The sequence below is a fragment of the Cyprinodon tularosa genome, unplaced genomic scaffold (assembly GCF_016077235.1).
Source record: "Cyprinodon tularosa strain WSP-4 unplaced genomic scaffold, ASM1607723v1 ctg692, whole genome shotgun sequence".
In the NCBI taxonomy this organism is placed as follows: Eukaryota; Metazoa; Chordata; class Actinopteri; order Cyprinodontiformes; family Cyprinodontidae; genus Cyprinodon; species Cyprinodon tularosa.
In genome coordinates, this window is record NW_024039443.1 from 281526 (window position 1) to 300454 (window position 18929).

The 18929-nt window shown below is 38.9% G+C and overlaps 1 protein-coding gene across 2 annotated transcripts in view; it reads left to right on the forward strand.

Moving 5' to 3' along the window:
• Positions 1 to 18929, forward strand: part of piezo1 (piezo-type mechanosensitive ion channel component 1) — a 97742-nt gene that overhangs the window by 17760 nt on the left and 61053 nt on the right. For both annotated transcript variants that reach the window (XM_038268088.1, XM_038268087.1), the window contains exon 2: positions 16105 to 16200. In XM_038268088.1, the coding sequence (XP_038124016.1) occupies positions 16105 to 16200 (96 nt within the window). The remainder of the gene's footprint in view (positions 1 to 16104; positions 16201 to 18929) is intronic.

An 18929-nucleotide genomic window follows, 5' to 3' on the forward strand; every position in this document is an offset into this window, starting at 1 on the left:
ATAACTAATGGTAACAGTGTCTAATTTAACTTTGCATCATCTTGAAAAACTATTTATTTTGGCATCTGGTGAACAACATGTTGGGGCAGCACCCAGTCCAACCACAAAGGAATTGTCAGGATGAAACTAATTAGTTTGATGGTTTTCATTTTTGTTAAAAACCAACAGGCCATAAAGAAACAAAAGTAATGAGCTTATTTTTAAAATGTAAGGAGTAGAAGTAAAAAGTTGTCTAAAGAAACAATTACTCCAGTAAAGTATAGATAGACAACATTTCTACTTAAGCAAAGTAACAAAGTATTCGTACTTTTTTACTTGGTGCCTCTGCTAAACAGTTTGAGTTTCTGCCTCTTATTAACTCAGGGAGCTTCTTCTATCTCTATGTGTAAACAAACAAATCTTTTATAGATAATTTTTTTGGTCAATTATTTAACCCCTGGAAGCAGAATGAGGTAAAGACAAGGATGAATAGAACCCTGTGGACTAAAGGCTGATTTATACGCAGAAACCAGGTCGTCTGCAAATGTCCCTTTCGCAGACACTCTGCTGCACCTCTCCCAATACTGTAGGTGACTGCAGACAGGAGGCCTCTGATTGGTCAAATCTACATCCTCTATATACTATGCATATTTCCTGTTTGGTACCTTACCAGCTTGTTTTTTTTGTATGACCGCCATTGTGGAAAACGACTGGTGAAGATGGACCAGCTAGAAGAGTGAGGTGCGTGAGAACGCTGGGACCCTTTTTCCACCTGGATCCCCGCTCTTTTTGGCCCTCATGTCCCTCCGTTGTCACACAAACTTGCCCCCACTTCCTCACCGCCTCAACCGTATCGAGACCCACAGCTAGTTCCTGATTGGCCCTCTTGCGTTGTGGCGTGGAATAACATAACGCAGACCACGCTTCAAATCAGAAATATCTGCAACAAGCTCACAGTGACTTACTGCTGCGGCGAGTATAACCAGCCATTTAGGGTTAGACTGCAGGGGTGCGACACTAGAAAAAATCAAAATATAGGTAAAAGAGACATTTTTCCAATGGAACAAGACAATTGACATTTAAAATAGGAAAGCACATTTGCATTTTCTTATTTCAAGTGCATATTATCTAATTATCTTATTTTAACCATTTAAAGCCCGATCCAAGAATAAAACACAAACAGAAAATTACTGTTTTTTGGTTTGAAATCCTTTTTTAGCCTTTTAAAAAAATATGTAAAAAGAAAAAGCAGAAATACATTTTTGATATTAATAATTTATTACCATGCGATAAGTCAAGATTATTTTTTGTGTAGTCTTCTGCCCTCTGTTATCAGGTATATCTGATTGTGTACAATAGGATTTTGAGCAAAGTTTTTACCATTAAATTATGCAAAAGGTGTCAGACGCAAAACATTTCAGAAACCGTATGTATCAAATATGATACATTTGGCATTATAGGGTTAAGAGTAAAAATATTTCTCATTTACCTACTCCTCAAAATAAGGGTAAATACAATAAATGTCAGAATATTTTACTTATTTCTAGATCATTTTTCTAGTAGATGCTTGGTGGTCTGGCAGTCAGAGCCAGCATCATGTGAATATCAATAGTTTTAGCCAAAGATCATGATGATAGGATGAATGGCAGCTCTAGATTGGTAGATCTTGATGGACTGGTACTCTACTGGGTTTAGCTTACTGGGATAGGCTCCACACCCTGCAGGCCTGGACTGGATGAACTGCTAAGTTTCTTGCTTGGTCCAGATGCATAGAACCTAGATAGTTGCCAGGGTTGCTGTTGATTGTTGCCCTTCTTTAGTGAGGTGCTGATGGTTGGTACTGAGAGAAAAAGCTGCCGTTAGCAGAGTGCGACCAACACCAGGCTCTAAGTAGGCTTCAACATGCCTGGACTCTACCTTACAGATGCTATCAGACTGGGAAAATGGGGCGGATTGTGAAAGACACACCTTACAGCCAGTTAATCTTGATGCCATGATATTCTTTGGAAGAAGAAGGACCTGTATTCATGGGGGCAGTGTGGGAGCAGCTTTTTCCATTTTTTAAATATTAACGCATTTCTTATGTTGAGCCTCTTCCTTTAAGACGGTTAGTTGGTTTGGATGCATTAGATGTACCTCCCTGACCTCGGAACGAAGAAGAGACGTCCCTCTGTCATCTGTGAGCTCTAATGCTGCAGTGGAAACACAGAGGAGCAGTTTATTCTGGGTGGAAATGCAGCTGTTTCTATGAAGGCTCTCGATAAAAGCTGCTCAATAGGAAAGAAATACTATTGGTTGCTCCCTGACCCGTGCAGCTGTCTGGTCCCGGGTTTTAACCTTATATTTATAGCTTTGAGTTGAGTTTGGGTTCTATTTGAAATGAGAATCAGGTTTTATTCAGTTTCCTGTTGGACGCCATCATTGGTCATGCTTACCAGCTGAATTCACACGTGTGGAATTGAACCCATAAAATATGATGATGTCCCCTATCCATGACACATTTAACCAAAATTTATTTTTCACATATTTCTCTTCCATTCATGCGGCCACAAATGTTTCACTCTTAGAGGCTCTTCATTGGTGACTGGTGGCCAATAGAGACCGCTGCCCCACATACCCAATAAACTTAATTAAGGCCTTAAAAATCGAATAAAGATTAAATTATATATTTTTATATAGATTTTTTTGTCGTAGAGAAATCATATTTAAATGACAAATTATTCTGGCTTAAACATGTATATAAATGTACTCTTTATCAGATGATATTGTCCCAAAAGTTAGAAAATTTCTATAAAAAAAAAAAAAAAAATCCTGTCTTAAAATCTGTTTTTTTCATTATCTTCTGCAGGCCAGTTAGTTATACGTCAGCCTGAACACCTAAATTCGGCCAATCAAATATCAACGGTCTTCTGTCAATCAAATGTTTTCGGTCAAAGCATCTTGATTCATATGTCGCAGCTAATATAAGCAACGGTTGAACTCAGAAATCAGAATAATTTCCTTTCCTGTCTTCAGCAGGCGTAGAGCTAACAGAACTGGCAGCGTTGCGAGGCAAGGGCTCAAACATGTACGGCTGGAAGCCTTCTACACCAAACCAAGCTTCTGCCGCCCTGGCGTCCTCTTCCACAACATCTTCATTCCCGCTTTCCTCCTCTAAATAAAAAATGGATGATGGAGGAGACTCATCCACGACCTCCGACACTAAACGCTCCTCTTGCATGTTTCCTCTGTCCATAGCGTTCCTTGACAGTGTCGTTTCTAAGTCACCAATTTAGTGCTACTTGGTCCCAATGGAATTTCCCATTGGGAACCTACTAGCACTAAGTTGCTAACTGGCCATAATCAAACTTTCTTGCGAACCTGCGCCACAACAATCCAACCCCTTGGTAATCGACCAATCACATTCACTTTATTCACTAGTGTAAAGTCGTGCACCACTCGGGAGAATTTGGAACTGCAGCGGTTGAAACAGCCTTTTCCCTACGACTTTAATGATGAGTAAAGCTGTTTCATTTGTCGTCAGGTTGGTGACATATTTCCATAAATCTTCCCCCATAGACTCTGGTTAAAAGTGGTCCATGCGCAGTAGCTCCTCTTCTATGGTAAAGATAGGAGCATCCTGGGGAGTATGGAAGCAAATCGTTACCATATTTAAAATGAAAAAGCATTTCTGCTTTTTCATTTTAAAAATAGTAACTATTTGCTTCCATAGGGGAGCAGCTCTGCTGAACTGAAAGCAGCTTTATATCCACACCACCTGCAGCCACAGCGCTGACATCACAGTCATCTATAGAAAGTTTGACTGATTTACAGGTTTTAAATGATTAAGTTACAAGGCTAGGCTAACTGCATGCAGCGAGGCTAAGGCTTTATTCTGCTTTCCCTGCCTCCTTTTTCAAATGTCAGGATCTGACCCAGCATGGATAAAGACAGGAAGGATTTAAAGCATTTTGCAAAACATTTTAGAATGTTGTTTTTTGTTGTTGGTATTTATGTAAATATATTGGTGTGATACCTTAGTATACATTTGATTGTTTTTTGGTATATGTCTATTTTGAAGTTATAGCTCCCCTGTAGAAAACTCCACCAGCCGCCACTGCTCTTCATTAGACTCTGACTGATGGGTGGAGGGCTTCACTTTGTCCTGGACAGGTCAACTACCAAGCATAAGCATTATGCAAAGGTTCCAGTTACCAAACAGGCCTTTCTTTGAACCAGTGGAAAGGACCGATGTTCCATTCAGCTATTCTCTGTTCTGCTCATGCTTTGGGGGAAATTGGGGGAGTCAGCGGGAAGGAGTGGGAAATACACTGGATAGATCAGACGGCTCGCTGTCAGTAAACCTACAAACACAAGAGATGCATCTCTGCTTCTTTTTCTATCTCTGCTTCTGTCTCCTTGAACCCCAGTCGGCCTCAGCAGATGGCCGCTCACACTGAGCCTGGTTCTGCTGGAGGTTTCTTCCTGTTAAAAGGGAGTTTTTCCTCTCCACTGTCGCTGCAAGCATGCTTAGTGGGAGGGATTGCTGAAGAGTCAATGAGTCGATGCAATCAGCTGGTTTTCATTAGATATAAAACTTTTAACCAATCTGACTGGATGACCTGGTTGAATTGTCTCTTTAAAGTGACCTGAGATGACATGATGTGACTATAGAAATAAACTGAATAGAATTGATTCCCATAGTTTAAAGCGGATAGATTTGTTTTAGACTAAAATAGCTTTTGTCAGTGAGTGTTGGCTTAGTACGGCAGACAGAGTCGCTCCAGTCGCTTTTCATCAATTCACATGTGTATTTTTTAGGGCTGCAACAACGAATTGATAAAATAGATAAAAATCGACTTTTAAAAGCGTTGGCAACGAATTTCATCATCAATTAGTTGTGTCGCGCGATTAATGCGTCATCCGCTGCCGTCGTCATCACTCCCACTTGACTGAAACGGGGGAAGAAAAAAAAAATACGGCAGAGCGAGTCAGCGCTGCAGGTGCAGTGTTGCCAACTCAGCGACTTTTCAGACCCCTCCAGTGACTATTTTTCAAAAAAGCGACTAGCGACAAATCTGGCGACTTTTTACGGTGTCACTGGCGGCTTTTGGAGATGTGAAAGCATGTATCATTCCTACTGCGCCGTGGGGCGCCACCCCAACACCGTTCTCCCGCAGGAATCCCTCTCAGCGCGGCAGTCAGAGCCGCAGGATTTTAGTGAGGAGTTTACCCTCAGCGTCCAGACTGCAAATGAAGCGCGCATGCGCCGGGATTGACGGTGCAAATTGATCACAATAATTGAAATAGCCTGCGCTTTGTAAAGTGAAAAAAGTCGTAACATGCAACTTTTGTCAAAACAAATTAACATGGCACGGAAGCACCACTGTTATGACGCAGCACCTGAAAAGAAAACACGTTGGAGCCTTTCGATGGCAGTGAAGAGAGCAGATCAGCAGGATGAGTAACCATGTTTGTTTCATTTTAAAGTGGGGAAACGTAACGTTAGTTTCTCAGGTAGCTCATCTGATGCTTTCCTTACCTTGTTAGTAGGTTACAGACAGTGATAAGGTTGGCTACTTATTTTACTTTTAATTTCATTTGAATATCTTCTTTATAAATAAATTAATTTGCAAATTATGAGGGCAAGGCTTGTAAAGTTTAAATCTTCTGGCATGGATAAAGTAAAGAAGATCCTGTATTTTATAGAAGTAAAGCAGAATAAAATCCAGCAAGATCAGTAATATGTCAATTAATTATCTGCCACATTCCCATGTAAATATCTGTCTTTGGAGGATGTGTTTTTTAGCACCCCTAGTTCTCTCATTTTTATTCCAAATACAATTTATAATTTGAATCACAGGGCTATTTTTATCTCTATGGTTCAGTATTTTCTCAAGTAGCAACTTTAACTGCTATACTTTCCCGTCTTAAAAGGCAGAACTCTTCTAGTCTAAAAAAACTCATTTGTTGAAATGGGGGGGCCTATTGTTTGAACCCCTTAGGGGCTTTAAAAACAAAAATGTCTTTTTTTGCACTTTATGAAACAAAGTAGCCTATATTTTGTGGATGTACAGCTACATTTCTCATGTAAGTTTGCGTAGTTTTAACACAAACATCTATTTTTCATATTGCACCAGAACAGTTAATGAGCAACCTGTACTTGTGTGCTTGTTTGTTCTGTCTAAAATGTTTATTTTGGAATAAAGAGGTTAATATAAAAAATATTTTTTGTCCAATTCATCGATTAATCGAAAAAATAATCGGCCGATTCATCGATTTTTAAAATAATTGTTAGTTGCAGCCCTACTACTTTTAAAAATATCCTACATAAATTAGTTATGTATGATTATGGATTAACTACTTGCCCAGAAATAAACCTTTTCTTTCCAAATTGTTCTCAGCCTTTGTAAGTAAAGTGAGGCTGTTTAAACTGATGCTTTATGTCCCTTGATTGGCCCCGACTTCCGGATTCATCACATGCAGGCTTCTTGGCCCACCACTGGTCACAAGATGAAGAAATGACAACTAACAGTTTGCTAACAGTTTTAGATAAAAAACTTCATTATGCTTAAAGTTAAGTTGATGTCATATTTACATCTTGCATTGTGATCCAGGGTGAAATCAGTGGAAGCTTTGCTCATGCCTGACTCATGTTCAGCTGACTGCAGGCAGTGAGGCTGCTGGGACTGATCTTAGAGGTTGGAGGAGCTTACAGCATCAGTAGCATTGGACTTCATGCAACTAGTTTTTCATTCTTGTGGTAAATTTCTCTTTTTCTCCTACTGTGGGCTAGTAGGAACACGACACGTCAGATTGAATAAACGTTCTTCAGTACATGATCATTAAATAATCCATGTAAGCTAAAGTGAGCATGCGCCCTGAGAAACATAAATATCATATGATATCATATCACAAAGGAAGCCCCACTCCCACAGACTGCCACTCTGGGTCCCTGAGAAAGACCCTTAACCCCACACTGCACCGCACAATGGCAGCCCACTGCTCCCCAAGGAGGTGGGTTAAATGCAGAGTGAATTTTGTTGCTCTGTACAGTGTAATTTCTGACATTGTAATGACAATAAAAAGCTTCAAAAGGAAAAGTAAAATAATTACCACCCTAATTATTCCATATAAGGGAACAAATTCCCAGGTGTTCATTCATAGAAATGGATTTGAAGACGAAAAAGAAAACTTTAAAGGTTTGAGGATCGACGTGTGACAGAGAGGTGAGCAGCAGAATCAGTTTAAAAGCCAAGCAGTGGGGAATAAATCACAAGAGCTGGAAATGGTGTGGTTGCACTGTTAAAGGAATAGTACACCCAAAACATGATTAGCCTTCATTTTCTACTCACCCCCATGCTAAACAAAACTCTGGAGTACTTTTTTGATATCTCAAATGCATCTGGAGATCTGGGAGGCTTCTTGCTGTCTGCTGATATTCAAATAATGGAGGTCTATGGCGCCCGAGACAGAAAGGTCCATAAAAGTCCACAAAAAACGTGTCAATATTCCTCCATACTGCTCGTCCAATGTATTCCAAGTGTCCTGAGTGGGTAGCGTCCAGAATTTACTTGAAACGAAGTCATTTAGAATGTTTTTAGAGCATAAAGAGTAGTGTATAGGATTTCCTGAAAGCGCGTTCACGAGTCTACGGAAACCGCGGCAGACCAAACCAGACGAAAGTGCGCATTCAGCGCATTCAGCTGTTTCTTTCTTTGCACAGGTAAACAGCACATTTCTTCTTCTACGCTTGCATTATCAAGAGCAGACGCTGAATGCACACTTTCATTATTTAATAAGAAATAATAAGAAGTTTAAATAAAAGAATCCCTTCATCTCCTGGTCTCTCGTGTTCGATGCATAAACCTGTATGAATTTTTGATGACAAAATTCTACTTTAACAAAGTCAGACCCAAACCCAAATATTCTGCATTTGGTGTAATAAAGCCATGATACTGCCATGGAACTGCATGTGCGATGATTTATATCTCTATAGATTAACTGGCAAATTAATCTGAACTGATTGTGGTTTTTGATTTACTAAAATGGAGCCTGTTGAGTGCTGAGCACTGATCCGGGTTTTTTCTATTAGAAAGGATGCAGTCTCACCATGAAGACTTTTGATGAAATGAAAGTAACTTATAGTGATGATGCCTCATCATATGACCTTGTAAAAAGTTTGACAAGATGTTTCCACATGTGTTTGACTCAGTTCAAACACCTGTAAATTAGAAACCTCAAAAGTTCAAAGCTGTAAATTTTCGCTCATTCTATACAGATGTAAATAATTGCACCTGCTAAATTTCAGCTGGATCAAACACCTGGAAGTGGGTCAGTGGCATTACTTATTGAACGCTCCTCATATTGTGGATTTTATAGGTAATATATGTAGCCCCTCCATCCTCTGGGTTATACTTCAAATTTTGCTGTTTCCAGCAGCTTTTTGAATGCTATATTTCAAAATGAGTGGTTTCTGCATCCATTCCTTCATTAGATGGGGAAGATTCTCCGTCATCCAGGTCATAGTCTTCCAAAAAACAATCCACTGGACTTTGTTTCCAAGTTTGAAGAAGTTTTGCTTCCCATCCAGGAAGCTTTTTCTATTCAAAATGTCAGAAATAGCGTAGAGTTCCAGGCTTTACGTATTCATTTGCCCAACAAAGCCTTGTTTTTCTTTAGAAAACATGGAAATTGCACCGGAAGAAAATCATAAAATGCAGACAAAATGATGCTAAGATGTTATGTAAGCATTGGTAGATTCATAGTTCTGCTCTTTTCCATTGGAAGACGAAGAGGAGCTGACTGTTGTAAACGTCTGCAGAGCCTGCTGGAGGTCAGGACCTGAAGATGCCTGCAGATTGACATCATCTGCACGAGACAAAGATAAGGGTCTGAGGTTCATGGAGCAGACATTCCTCTCCAGGATCGCAGAGAGCAACCAATCACTGCTTTTCCTTAAATCGCTGATGCATAAAATCTACATGCACGTTTAGGAACGGACTGTTTTTCTCATCCTTTCTGATCAAATGTTCTAAACCCATTGCATTTGTTATCTTCTACTTTATTTAAATGATAGTAATTTTCCATAGAATCTTCTTTTTAATCTGTTTGTTTTTTAAAAGACACTGAGATATTTTATTTAAGCAAACCCTGGAACAAGAGCTCCTATCAAATGTTAGACAGTTGCTGTTTCTTCCGTTCGTTCCATCAGGATGAAATCGGTACAAAGCCGTCCTTTTTTTTTTATCTTTATTTTTCCAGAAAGCCTCATCTGCTGCAGACGTCATGATTTCCTGTGCACTGACCCGTATTCCCACCCTTGTTTTAACAGAAGGCTGCAGGTTTTATGAGATGATAGAGATGGAGTAGTGAAGGCGGAACATGGTTTCAAATGTGTCGTTTTTAGGCTAAATCTCCGTCATAGTCTTGATTTAGTTCAGAAATAGTTGTTTGATGTTGGGCTGTTTGCTCGGCCTGATTTCATCCTACTTTTGTCCAGCATTAGACGCTTATTGACCCAGCTTTCAATGAATTTTCAACGATTTGAAAAGCTTTTCACGTTTCAGATTTCAACTAAATGTACACATTTGGATGTAAATCATTTAGTCTTTTTAAGCAGTTTTTGCTGGGTGGGAAAGGCCCCAACCGACGAGCCTCTGTGGAGCGAGCTCAGCTCCGTGTGCTGCTGGCTGATAGGTGCTGTGGCCACTCGGACCTGTTATCAGGAGGTCCACAGCTCTGGTGGCCTTCATGATTATCTGGGCAGAAGGGCGGAGCTCCTTTACACTCACTGCTGCTCTGCTGCATCACTAGACTACGATGACAAATAATAATATTTGTATGAATGCTTTCCTTTACTACTAAGGAATATTGGGAGAATTATAGGTCTATTTTTTATCACTGAGATAAAGCCATAAACTTATGAGATAAAAAAAATATAATTATATGAAATGAAAGTACAAACATTATAATTGCACTCAACAAAAATATAAACGCATTACTTTTGGTTTTGCTCCCATTTTTTATTAGATGAACTCCACATTCACCTCATCACCATTTCCCTCCCATATTGTTCATTAACCAGTCTAACCTCTCAGACCGTTTTAAAGCGTTTACAACTAATAACTCAGAATGCATGAAAATTACACCTGTAAAATGTTTACCAATATAGACATGTTAGACATTGTTGGAAAGCTTAGATTCCTCAAAATTCAACCACATAGATAATTTTAGGGAAATATCGATACTCAACAATACACCACGATACGATTTGATTCGATTAATTGGTTCATTTTTTTTTTTTTCCACATGTATCACTCCCCCCTATATTGAAAGGTCTCAAAGAATATAGTACTGTTTCAGGGTATAAGTTGAATGACACTAAAAGCAAGATTCTAACACTAAATATACAGGACAGCAATATTATAGCTCTCACTGATCCATTAAAACGGTGCAACACAGGTTTCAAATATTTGGGTATAGAAATTGGCAAATCAGATGAGCATATATTCAAACAAAACTATAAAAAAATGTTTGAACAAACCAAACTTACCTTTCAAAGGTGGATGGATCTTTCTATGTCTCTTATAGGCAGAATTAACACTATTAAATAGGGATGCACGCTATTGGGATTTTGGCCGATATCCGATATGCCGATATTTTAAAACTCATGTAACCGATAACCGATATCGATACCGATGTTAAAGCTGGACAAAAATTAGTAGTCATTGAAAATAGAAGTTTTGTTATCCATTTCTGACACTTATATTTTCATATGCTGATGTCAAATAGATTTTTAAAAACGCGGTATCGATCTATTTTACTTTCAAAATCTCGCGAAAATTTCATCGTTCTGTTACAAACTCTCGTGATATTTAGCAAATTCTTGTGAGATTTTGTTAGTAAAAAAGATCGATACCGCGTCAATATATCAACATATAAAAATATGGCAACATTTTTTGAATTTTCGGGGGATTTCGTAGCATAACGATGACATATAGCAATAATTCATTAGTAAAAGATTGATATGGTGTTTTTAAATGGCAATATATCAGCATATGAAGATATTGTGATATTTTAATGTATCAATATTTTTTCCCTCGTCTTTAGAAGTTTTTAAGTCTGTAAAAAAGATGTTTTTGAGGAAGAAGAAGAAGTAGTATTTATTTATTTTTTTAGAAACTCAGAAGCTGATCAAATATCGGGTTAAATATCGGTGGGGTGGCCGATGTCCGATATTCAGTTTTAAGGCCGATACAGGCCGATACCGATAGGGGGCCGATTATATCGTGCATCCCTACTATTAAAATTTATATTTTGTCTAAATGTATTTATCTATTTCAGCATCTTCCAATAAATGTTCTTCAAAGAACTTAATAAAAGTATAACTACTTTTATATGGCAAAGGAAAAACGCTAGAGACAAACTCCAAAAGGGGAGAACTTCACCTACTGAACTTAAGGAATTATTATCTGGCCTCTCAGTACCGATTAATACGGATGAGGTTAGATGGGTCCCAATAGAGCAACATGAGATGAAACCTATACCTTTAAAGCATGTTCCATTCTTGGGTACGAAGCAATGTTTAGCCACATTAACAAACAACCCAGTAATACTGAATACATTTACTGCTTGGCAGGAATCTCATTCACTTCTTGGCACAAACCTCTCCTTTCTTAGAAGAGCACCTTTGTGGGGAAATCCCAGTCTCTCACATCACATTGCTGACTCAGCCTTGCAGGAGTGGAGGGATAAAGGAATCCAAACTGTTGCTGATTTATACATTAATATGTTTTTTCAATTTTCGTCAGTTAAATGAAAAATTTAAGCTCAACAAAGATATTTTCTTCATTTTTTTACAAAGCAGATTGGGTTAAAGAGAAATCAAAAGAAACATTCCCAGACATCCCAAAAGAAACTCCTCTTGAAAGCCACCTATGTAATGAATCATGCACATCAACAAAAGCAATAATATATGGTATCATCAATGGAAAGTTACCCGCTTAGGATAAAACAGTCGAAAACGGAAATGGGAAAAAGACTTAGGGTGTATTTATGAGGAGGCATCATCTATTGGAACAGGCACAGACTGTGCTAACCTCCACAAAACACAGACTAATTCAGTTTAATATATTCTATAGGACGTATTACACTACCTACAGGCTGCATAGACTTGACAGTAAAATTTCCTCCAGGTGTCAGAGATGTAAAGTGACTGATGGGGATCTTATACACATTCTATGGAGTTGCCAAATGATAAAAGGACTGTTGAAATGTGTCATTGTGATAACTTCAAGGGTAATAGGAATACAAATTAAACAAGACCCAAAACTATGGATTTTCGGGGACACGGATCCTATTAATGTAAATTATTACAAGAAGCACTTTATATTATTTGCAAGCACTGCAGTGAAGAAATGTATCCTGGTTAACTGGAAATTCGAAAATTCCCCGTCAGTAAGACACTGGATCAATGAGCTTGTGTCTAACTGCTCACCCAAGAAGATACTTTATAATGTTAAAGGAAAACATGCAATCTTTGAAAAAATCTGGGGCCCTTCATAGATATTCTGCCCTCTCTGGACCCGGCTGTCCATAGTTGAGTGAGCCTTTCTGGACCGGCTTCAAATTAGCCCTTTGCAGGTTCTTCTTATATACCTTCCTCTCTTATGTACGTATGTTTTGAATAATACAGAGATGAATGAGCTCAGATGGATGTTTTCTGTCCAGAAATGAAAGGGTATTGAGAACCATACGAGAAAGGGGGGGGGGGGGGGGGGGGGGTGTTGTTGTTATATTTCGTTTCATTGTTTTCTTTTGGTGTTAAAAATTAAAAATCATCTTCCTTGTATGGTGAGTCTGTAAGACTATATATCAATAAGTATGTTTTATAAGATACAATTTTCAGTATAACTGTGAATGCTTGCTATACACCATAAATATCTTGTAAAAGATTCTGTTAATAGAACAAATCTTAAAAAAAAAATGTAAACATGACAAAGCAGCCACAACAAGCAAACATGTCTTTATTGCTGATGTTCAAAAAAAGACCTTTTATTTTCAAAAATTAAAAAACAAAAACTTTGAGTCATGTTTGAACTGATGCAGCTTTTCAATTTTTATGTATATATTTATAAACTAGAAGGTGTTAGCTTTCAAATAAGGTGTTACAAATGTAATCCGGGCTTTTTCCATTTGGCTTTGCAAAGAATTTCCCAAAATTTGGTTGATATTAAGAGGATAAAGGCTGATTTATGCTCATAAACCAGGTTGTTGTTGCATGTGTGTCACAGTTAATGCAGATATGCCCCGCCCCTTCTGCAGACACTCTGCTGCAGCTGTCCAAAATTGTAGGTGACCACAGACAGGAGTCCTCTGATTGGTCAAATCTGCATCGGCTCTACACTATTTGTATTTCCTGTTTGGTACCTTCCCGGCTTGTTTTGTTTGTATGACCGCCATTGTGGAAAACAACTCATGAAGATGGACCAGCTAGAAGAGCAAGGTGCACGAGAACTCTGGGACCCTTTATCCACCTGGATCCTCGCTCTTTTTCACCCTCATGTCCCTCTATTGTCGCACAAACTTGCCCCAACTTCCTCACTTCCTCGGCCGTATCTAGACCCACAGCTAGTTTCTGATTGGCCCTCTTGCGTTGTGGCATGGAATAATATAGCACAGACCACGCTTCAATATTGGGCATAAATCAAAAATATCTGCAACAAGCTAACAGCGACACACTGCTGAAGGAAAATAACCAGCCGTTAAGGCTGTGATAGTGAACACTTCTCCTTTGCTGAGATAATCCATGCCACCTCACAAGTGTGCCATATCAAGATGCTGATTAGACACCATGATTAGTGCACAGGTGTGCTTCTTTGTAAAAAAAAAAAAAGTCTTAGTATTTATCCATAAGTTGCCATTTTAATTTACAGAAATAAACTGAATCCTTTGTATTTTTCTTTTGCCAATTCTATGAAACTTTGTTTATAGTGGTGAACATAAAATAATGATGTAGAAAGTTGAACCTAAATCCTGTTGGAGACGGTGCCATCCCCGTTGTGTCAGAAAGGTTCCCACTGTGCTTTGCCCTGGCAGAGAGGGAGCAGGTGAAGATCCGCCATCTTGGAAACATCCTTTCCCGTGAGGAGTCTTTAGCTTTGAGCCGTTCTCTGTGTCTGGATGTCGTCTGCAGAGCTTCTCTAAGTGTTAAGCTCTTCTTTTTAATGACATCCGCTGTGGTAAATCACACATGCAGTCAGATGTTTACATCACTGAGGGTTTATTTAAACCAGGCTCGGTCTCTGATTTACACAGCTCCTAATTATACAAACAGACGCAGATCCATAAATATCTGCAGCAGTGTTTGCTCAGCACCTTTCTGCATGGCTCCTCTGGAAGAGATGCTGCTTTGGCCTCAGCCTTTTTCATTTACTGTGGAAGTGTTTGTTTCCCTCTATGGTTTCTCTTTGGGTGCTAAAACTTTCTCCCCATGTTCCAAAGTAGGTTTAACAGCATTAATTACAGTTTCTATAAGAGCGTGCGGTCAGCAGTCTACCAACTGTATCCCGCTTCTGACCGTAAGGCGATAGCCTCGATAGCCTCGATAGCCTCCAGCTTCCATTTGAGGATATAGTGGGTGTAGAGAAGGAACGCAGGATCATCTCCTGAAACACGCTTGCTGTTAAACATTTTTATCAAGGCGGGGAGGCTTTTAGGACAATGTTGGCCTCCTTCATTCATCCCACTGGTTTAGTTTGCTTGATATTAGGGCTCATTAGTGGGGAGTGTTGGCCTAGTGGGTAGAGCAGTGCTCTTATGCTCTGAGAAGGTTTCAAGTACCCGGTTTGATCCCCACAGCCTCTACTCTGGGTTCCTGAGGAAGACCAAAGGGATTTACATTAAGAGGTTCTGACCATCCGACTGGTTTGAGGGTGAAGTTACAAAGTTTTGTAACCTGTTCTTATCAGGATTACCCAAAACACAAGTAAACAAGTCCAACAGCATTACGATACCACCACCATGCTGCCTGATAGAGTCTCCAATGGAGCTTCTAAGCTGTTCTGTCAAAGAAGCCGTGTTCATCTGACTTTGAACGAGGCCTGACTGCCTTATTCCAGGAGTCCAAACAGACCAGCTGCTTTTGGAACAAACATCGCAGATGTTTTTTTGTTTTGTTTTTTAATTCTCCGTAGTTTAAAAGCAAAGACACTTTCTGACGCATCATATGCTTTTGTTTCTGTCTGAGGCACATGCAGGGATGAAACTAAGCTTGAACGGTCCGGTACTGCGTACCAGTAAAAGATTTAGTTCCAGGAAGAGCTGCTGTCTGTTATGTTGTGTCACAGATTTTAGCGCAAAGTTACCAACTTGGAACTTGTTAAGACGCTCATTGCACGGTCGACTCTGCCCTCGCTACTTAATGAATTATATGTGGCTGAAAAACCGTATCTGCCAAGTGCAGATAGTGTCTAGTTTTAGGGATTTTATGGCCCACAAGAGGTGATGCAAAACTGTCTTCAATTTATTCCCAAGGAATCTAAAATATATCCAGAATAAATATTTTGCTGCTTATTGTTTATTTTTGGATAAAGATCCAGATAAGAATCCACAAACATCATCTCTAAATGTTCCTGCTTCTATCTGATCAACTAGAATGTAAATGTTTTCCTGTATTGTCATAAAAACGTTTGTTCTGTTTTCTTTGAATATTTCAACATTTAGAAATAAAATATTTCTTAAATTAAATGTGTTAATGTATCTGCAGGTTCTTTGTTTATTATTTTTTTTATATCAGACCCCTATGAAGTGATTAATTTATATTGGTCTCAATCTGAAACAAAAATAGAAAAGCATGCAGGGTGTAATAGACAGTACCAGCAAGAATTAATTTAATTTACTTTCACACCTGAGAACATGACAACGTGATTTGTTAAGAACTGCTTTTGATTTACGCTGTTTAGAGAGGGACATGTATGAAACTTTAGCCAAAATTAACCACAGTAATAGATCATTTCCTTCCACCATGTGCTTTTCAGCTTCTTTGGCAACATCTAGCATATGTTCTTGTCTTCAGACATTAAAGATTTGAACAATCCAGAACTCTGCTAACCGTCATGTTTCTTTTTTTCTTTTTTTTTGCAGCTTGTCTTTTTCGCTTCAACTTGCTGTCACTGGTTTACTTCCTCTATCTCCTGCTGTTGCCATGGTTCCTCGGCCCAAACAAATACACAGTCAGAGGTAAGATCATGTCAGGACGTTCAGTAACGTCCGTCTATGACGAGCTGGCATTGAAATCCAGCATAGGTGTGAGGTCATCAGCAAAGAACTCACTGAACAAGGGAGGGGCGGCCTAGTGGTTCGGGCATAGAGCTTGGAATCCTGAAGTTGTGAGTTCTAAACCCACTCCCACAGACTGCCACTCTGGGTCCCTGAGCAAGATCATAAATCTCAAACTCCTTCCCGGGCACCGAACAGTGGCAGCCCACTGAAATATAGAATTTCAAATTCAAAATTTTTTATATTTCTATATTAAAAACTAGATTGGGGCTATAGGTTAATGGACATACATCCATCTTTTTAGTATATTGTAGAGTTTAGAACGATAAAACAAATGTTAATCTGGCTGTTTTGTTAAAGCATTTTCAGTTATAACCCAGATCATCTTAAAAACATACAGATCAACTTAGCAGAAAGCAGACTTCAAACTAAATTTTTTATTAGATACAAAGAATATAAAGAATTGGTAATGCTGCAATATCAAGTAAAGTTTATTTTTATTTTTTAAGTTTATTATTATTATTATTTTTATTTAATATCTGTCTTTCATTTGCGGTTTATTTGTGGATAACACTCTACATTCTAAGCAACTAGCTATAGGTTAGAAAGCCTGGCTGTTTGAAGGAATAATGGACCATTGAGTTCTGCTGAGAAGCGGAGCTGAAGGAGAGGATCTGAAGAGAACCGACAGAAGCTTAAAACCCAGGCTGTAGCGTCTGACCCAGTTGGTCAAAGCTCAGAGAACAATGTCCTCTGCTGAGCAGCCAGGGCTGCAAGATAGAGGACGAGTACATCATCATCATCATCATGCATCTTGGAGAGATGTGTTGCAGAAAAATCCCTTCAATTAAAAACAATGCTTTTTGAAACATGTGGAAAACCTGCAGGACAACCAACGACTGTGGAGCATGCACCCCTATTAAAAAAAAAAAAAACGAAAAAAACAGCTCACACCTCTGGTAGCTTCCCCCTGGAAATACAATAGAAAACCAAAGACCAGGAAAACAAACAGGATGTTCTTTCCAACATGATTCAGTTTGTTCTCTGTGCCAAATGGCATGATCATAAACCCAACATGACGTCTTTGAAGTGATTCACAGGCGTAGAGTTGATTCCCCACTGGGCATTTAACATACTTTCAGGTTCAAGAAAATAAACATCTTTAGGAAAATTTAGAGGCACGATTGAATCCAAATAGATTCTCAGTGGACTGATACTTGTTCCATACCAATATTATCACTGCTCAGAGCTCATTGGGATGTTTAAAAAGCTTTGGGAATTTTTTTGGATCCAAATCCAGCTTCAAACGTCTCCTCTACAGTCTCTCAGACCTGCCTGGTGAGTTCCTTGTTCTTCATGGTGCTCTCTGCTCTTTAAACAGAGCTCTGAGTCGATCACAGAGCAGGAGCATTTATATAGATTATACTGAGGTGGATTCCATTGACCATCATCAGTCATTTAGCTCAACATTGGATCATTCTGAGATCCTCACTGAACCTCTGGAGGAGATTGCTGCACTGAAAATAAAGGAGCAGATTCATTTTGCCGCCCCATGCTTTAGCTTTTTATTTGTTAAAAAAGATTTTAATTTAACATAATTTTGTTCCATTCTATGATTGGTTCCCAATTGTAGATTCTTTACAAAAAAATTACAATTGAATATATTTGTTTTTTTAATACAGTTTATTTTAAGTTTTCAAGGTTTAGAACATACAGATAAACAGACAGAACAAACAGAACCCAGATGCACAGATCATATATAAAACATTCCAGTTGGTAAGTGGTATACACCCCTATCAAATGTATTCATAGTCAAATACCTGAGAATATATACACCCATTGAGAGGTGACTGAGGGGAGAGTCCATGGAAAAGTTGGTTCAGCTTAATCTAGTTTGTGAGAAGCGTTCCATGAAGGGCTTCCAGTAGTATGAAAAAGTGTCTTTAGAGTCTTGACAAAGTCTTTCCATCTGAATTATTGACATCATGTCCGTCACCCAAAGGAGAAATGAAGGGGGAGCAGATGACCTCCAGTCCCTCAGGATTAATCTCTTGGCAACAATCAGTCCCAGCTCTAATGGTTGCCTCATTGCAGCGGGTATAGTCCCCTGCACCCAAGGGCATCCGAAAATGATGTCCTGGCTTAGGTTGTATGGGAGTCTTGTATGCCTTAGAGTATCAATCAAACACCTGACCAAAGACCTGTTAATGAAAGATGGACCAAAAAGCATGAGATAGTGTGCCTTCATAAATGTTACAACCAGTCACACATTGGGGAGACAGGAATGTATTTATGTTTGAAGCCTGAAATATGGCAAAAGGTCCTGCTGAGAACTGCTGCACACAGGGAGTCCATGGATGTTGTCTAAAACAATGACAGAGAAAGAGATTCACAAGAAGACGGATACAACAAGAAAAATAGTGTTTTTCTTATTTCTACATCGTTTTTCCAAAGAGGAGCCTGATAACTAAAAGATCTGCCTCCCTTTCTACGTTTAGAAATTCTAGGAACCACTAGTAAACCTGCAGATTGAGAGTGAAGTGCTCTGTTAGGAACATAAGGAACAATCAGATCTCTGATATCAGATGGAGCTTGGCCATTTAAGGCTTTATATGTGAGAAGGAGGATTTTAAATTCTATTCTGGATTTAACAGGAAGCCAATGAAGAGAAGCCAGGATAGGAGAGATGT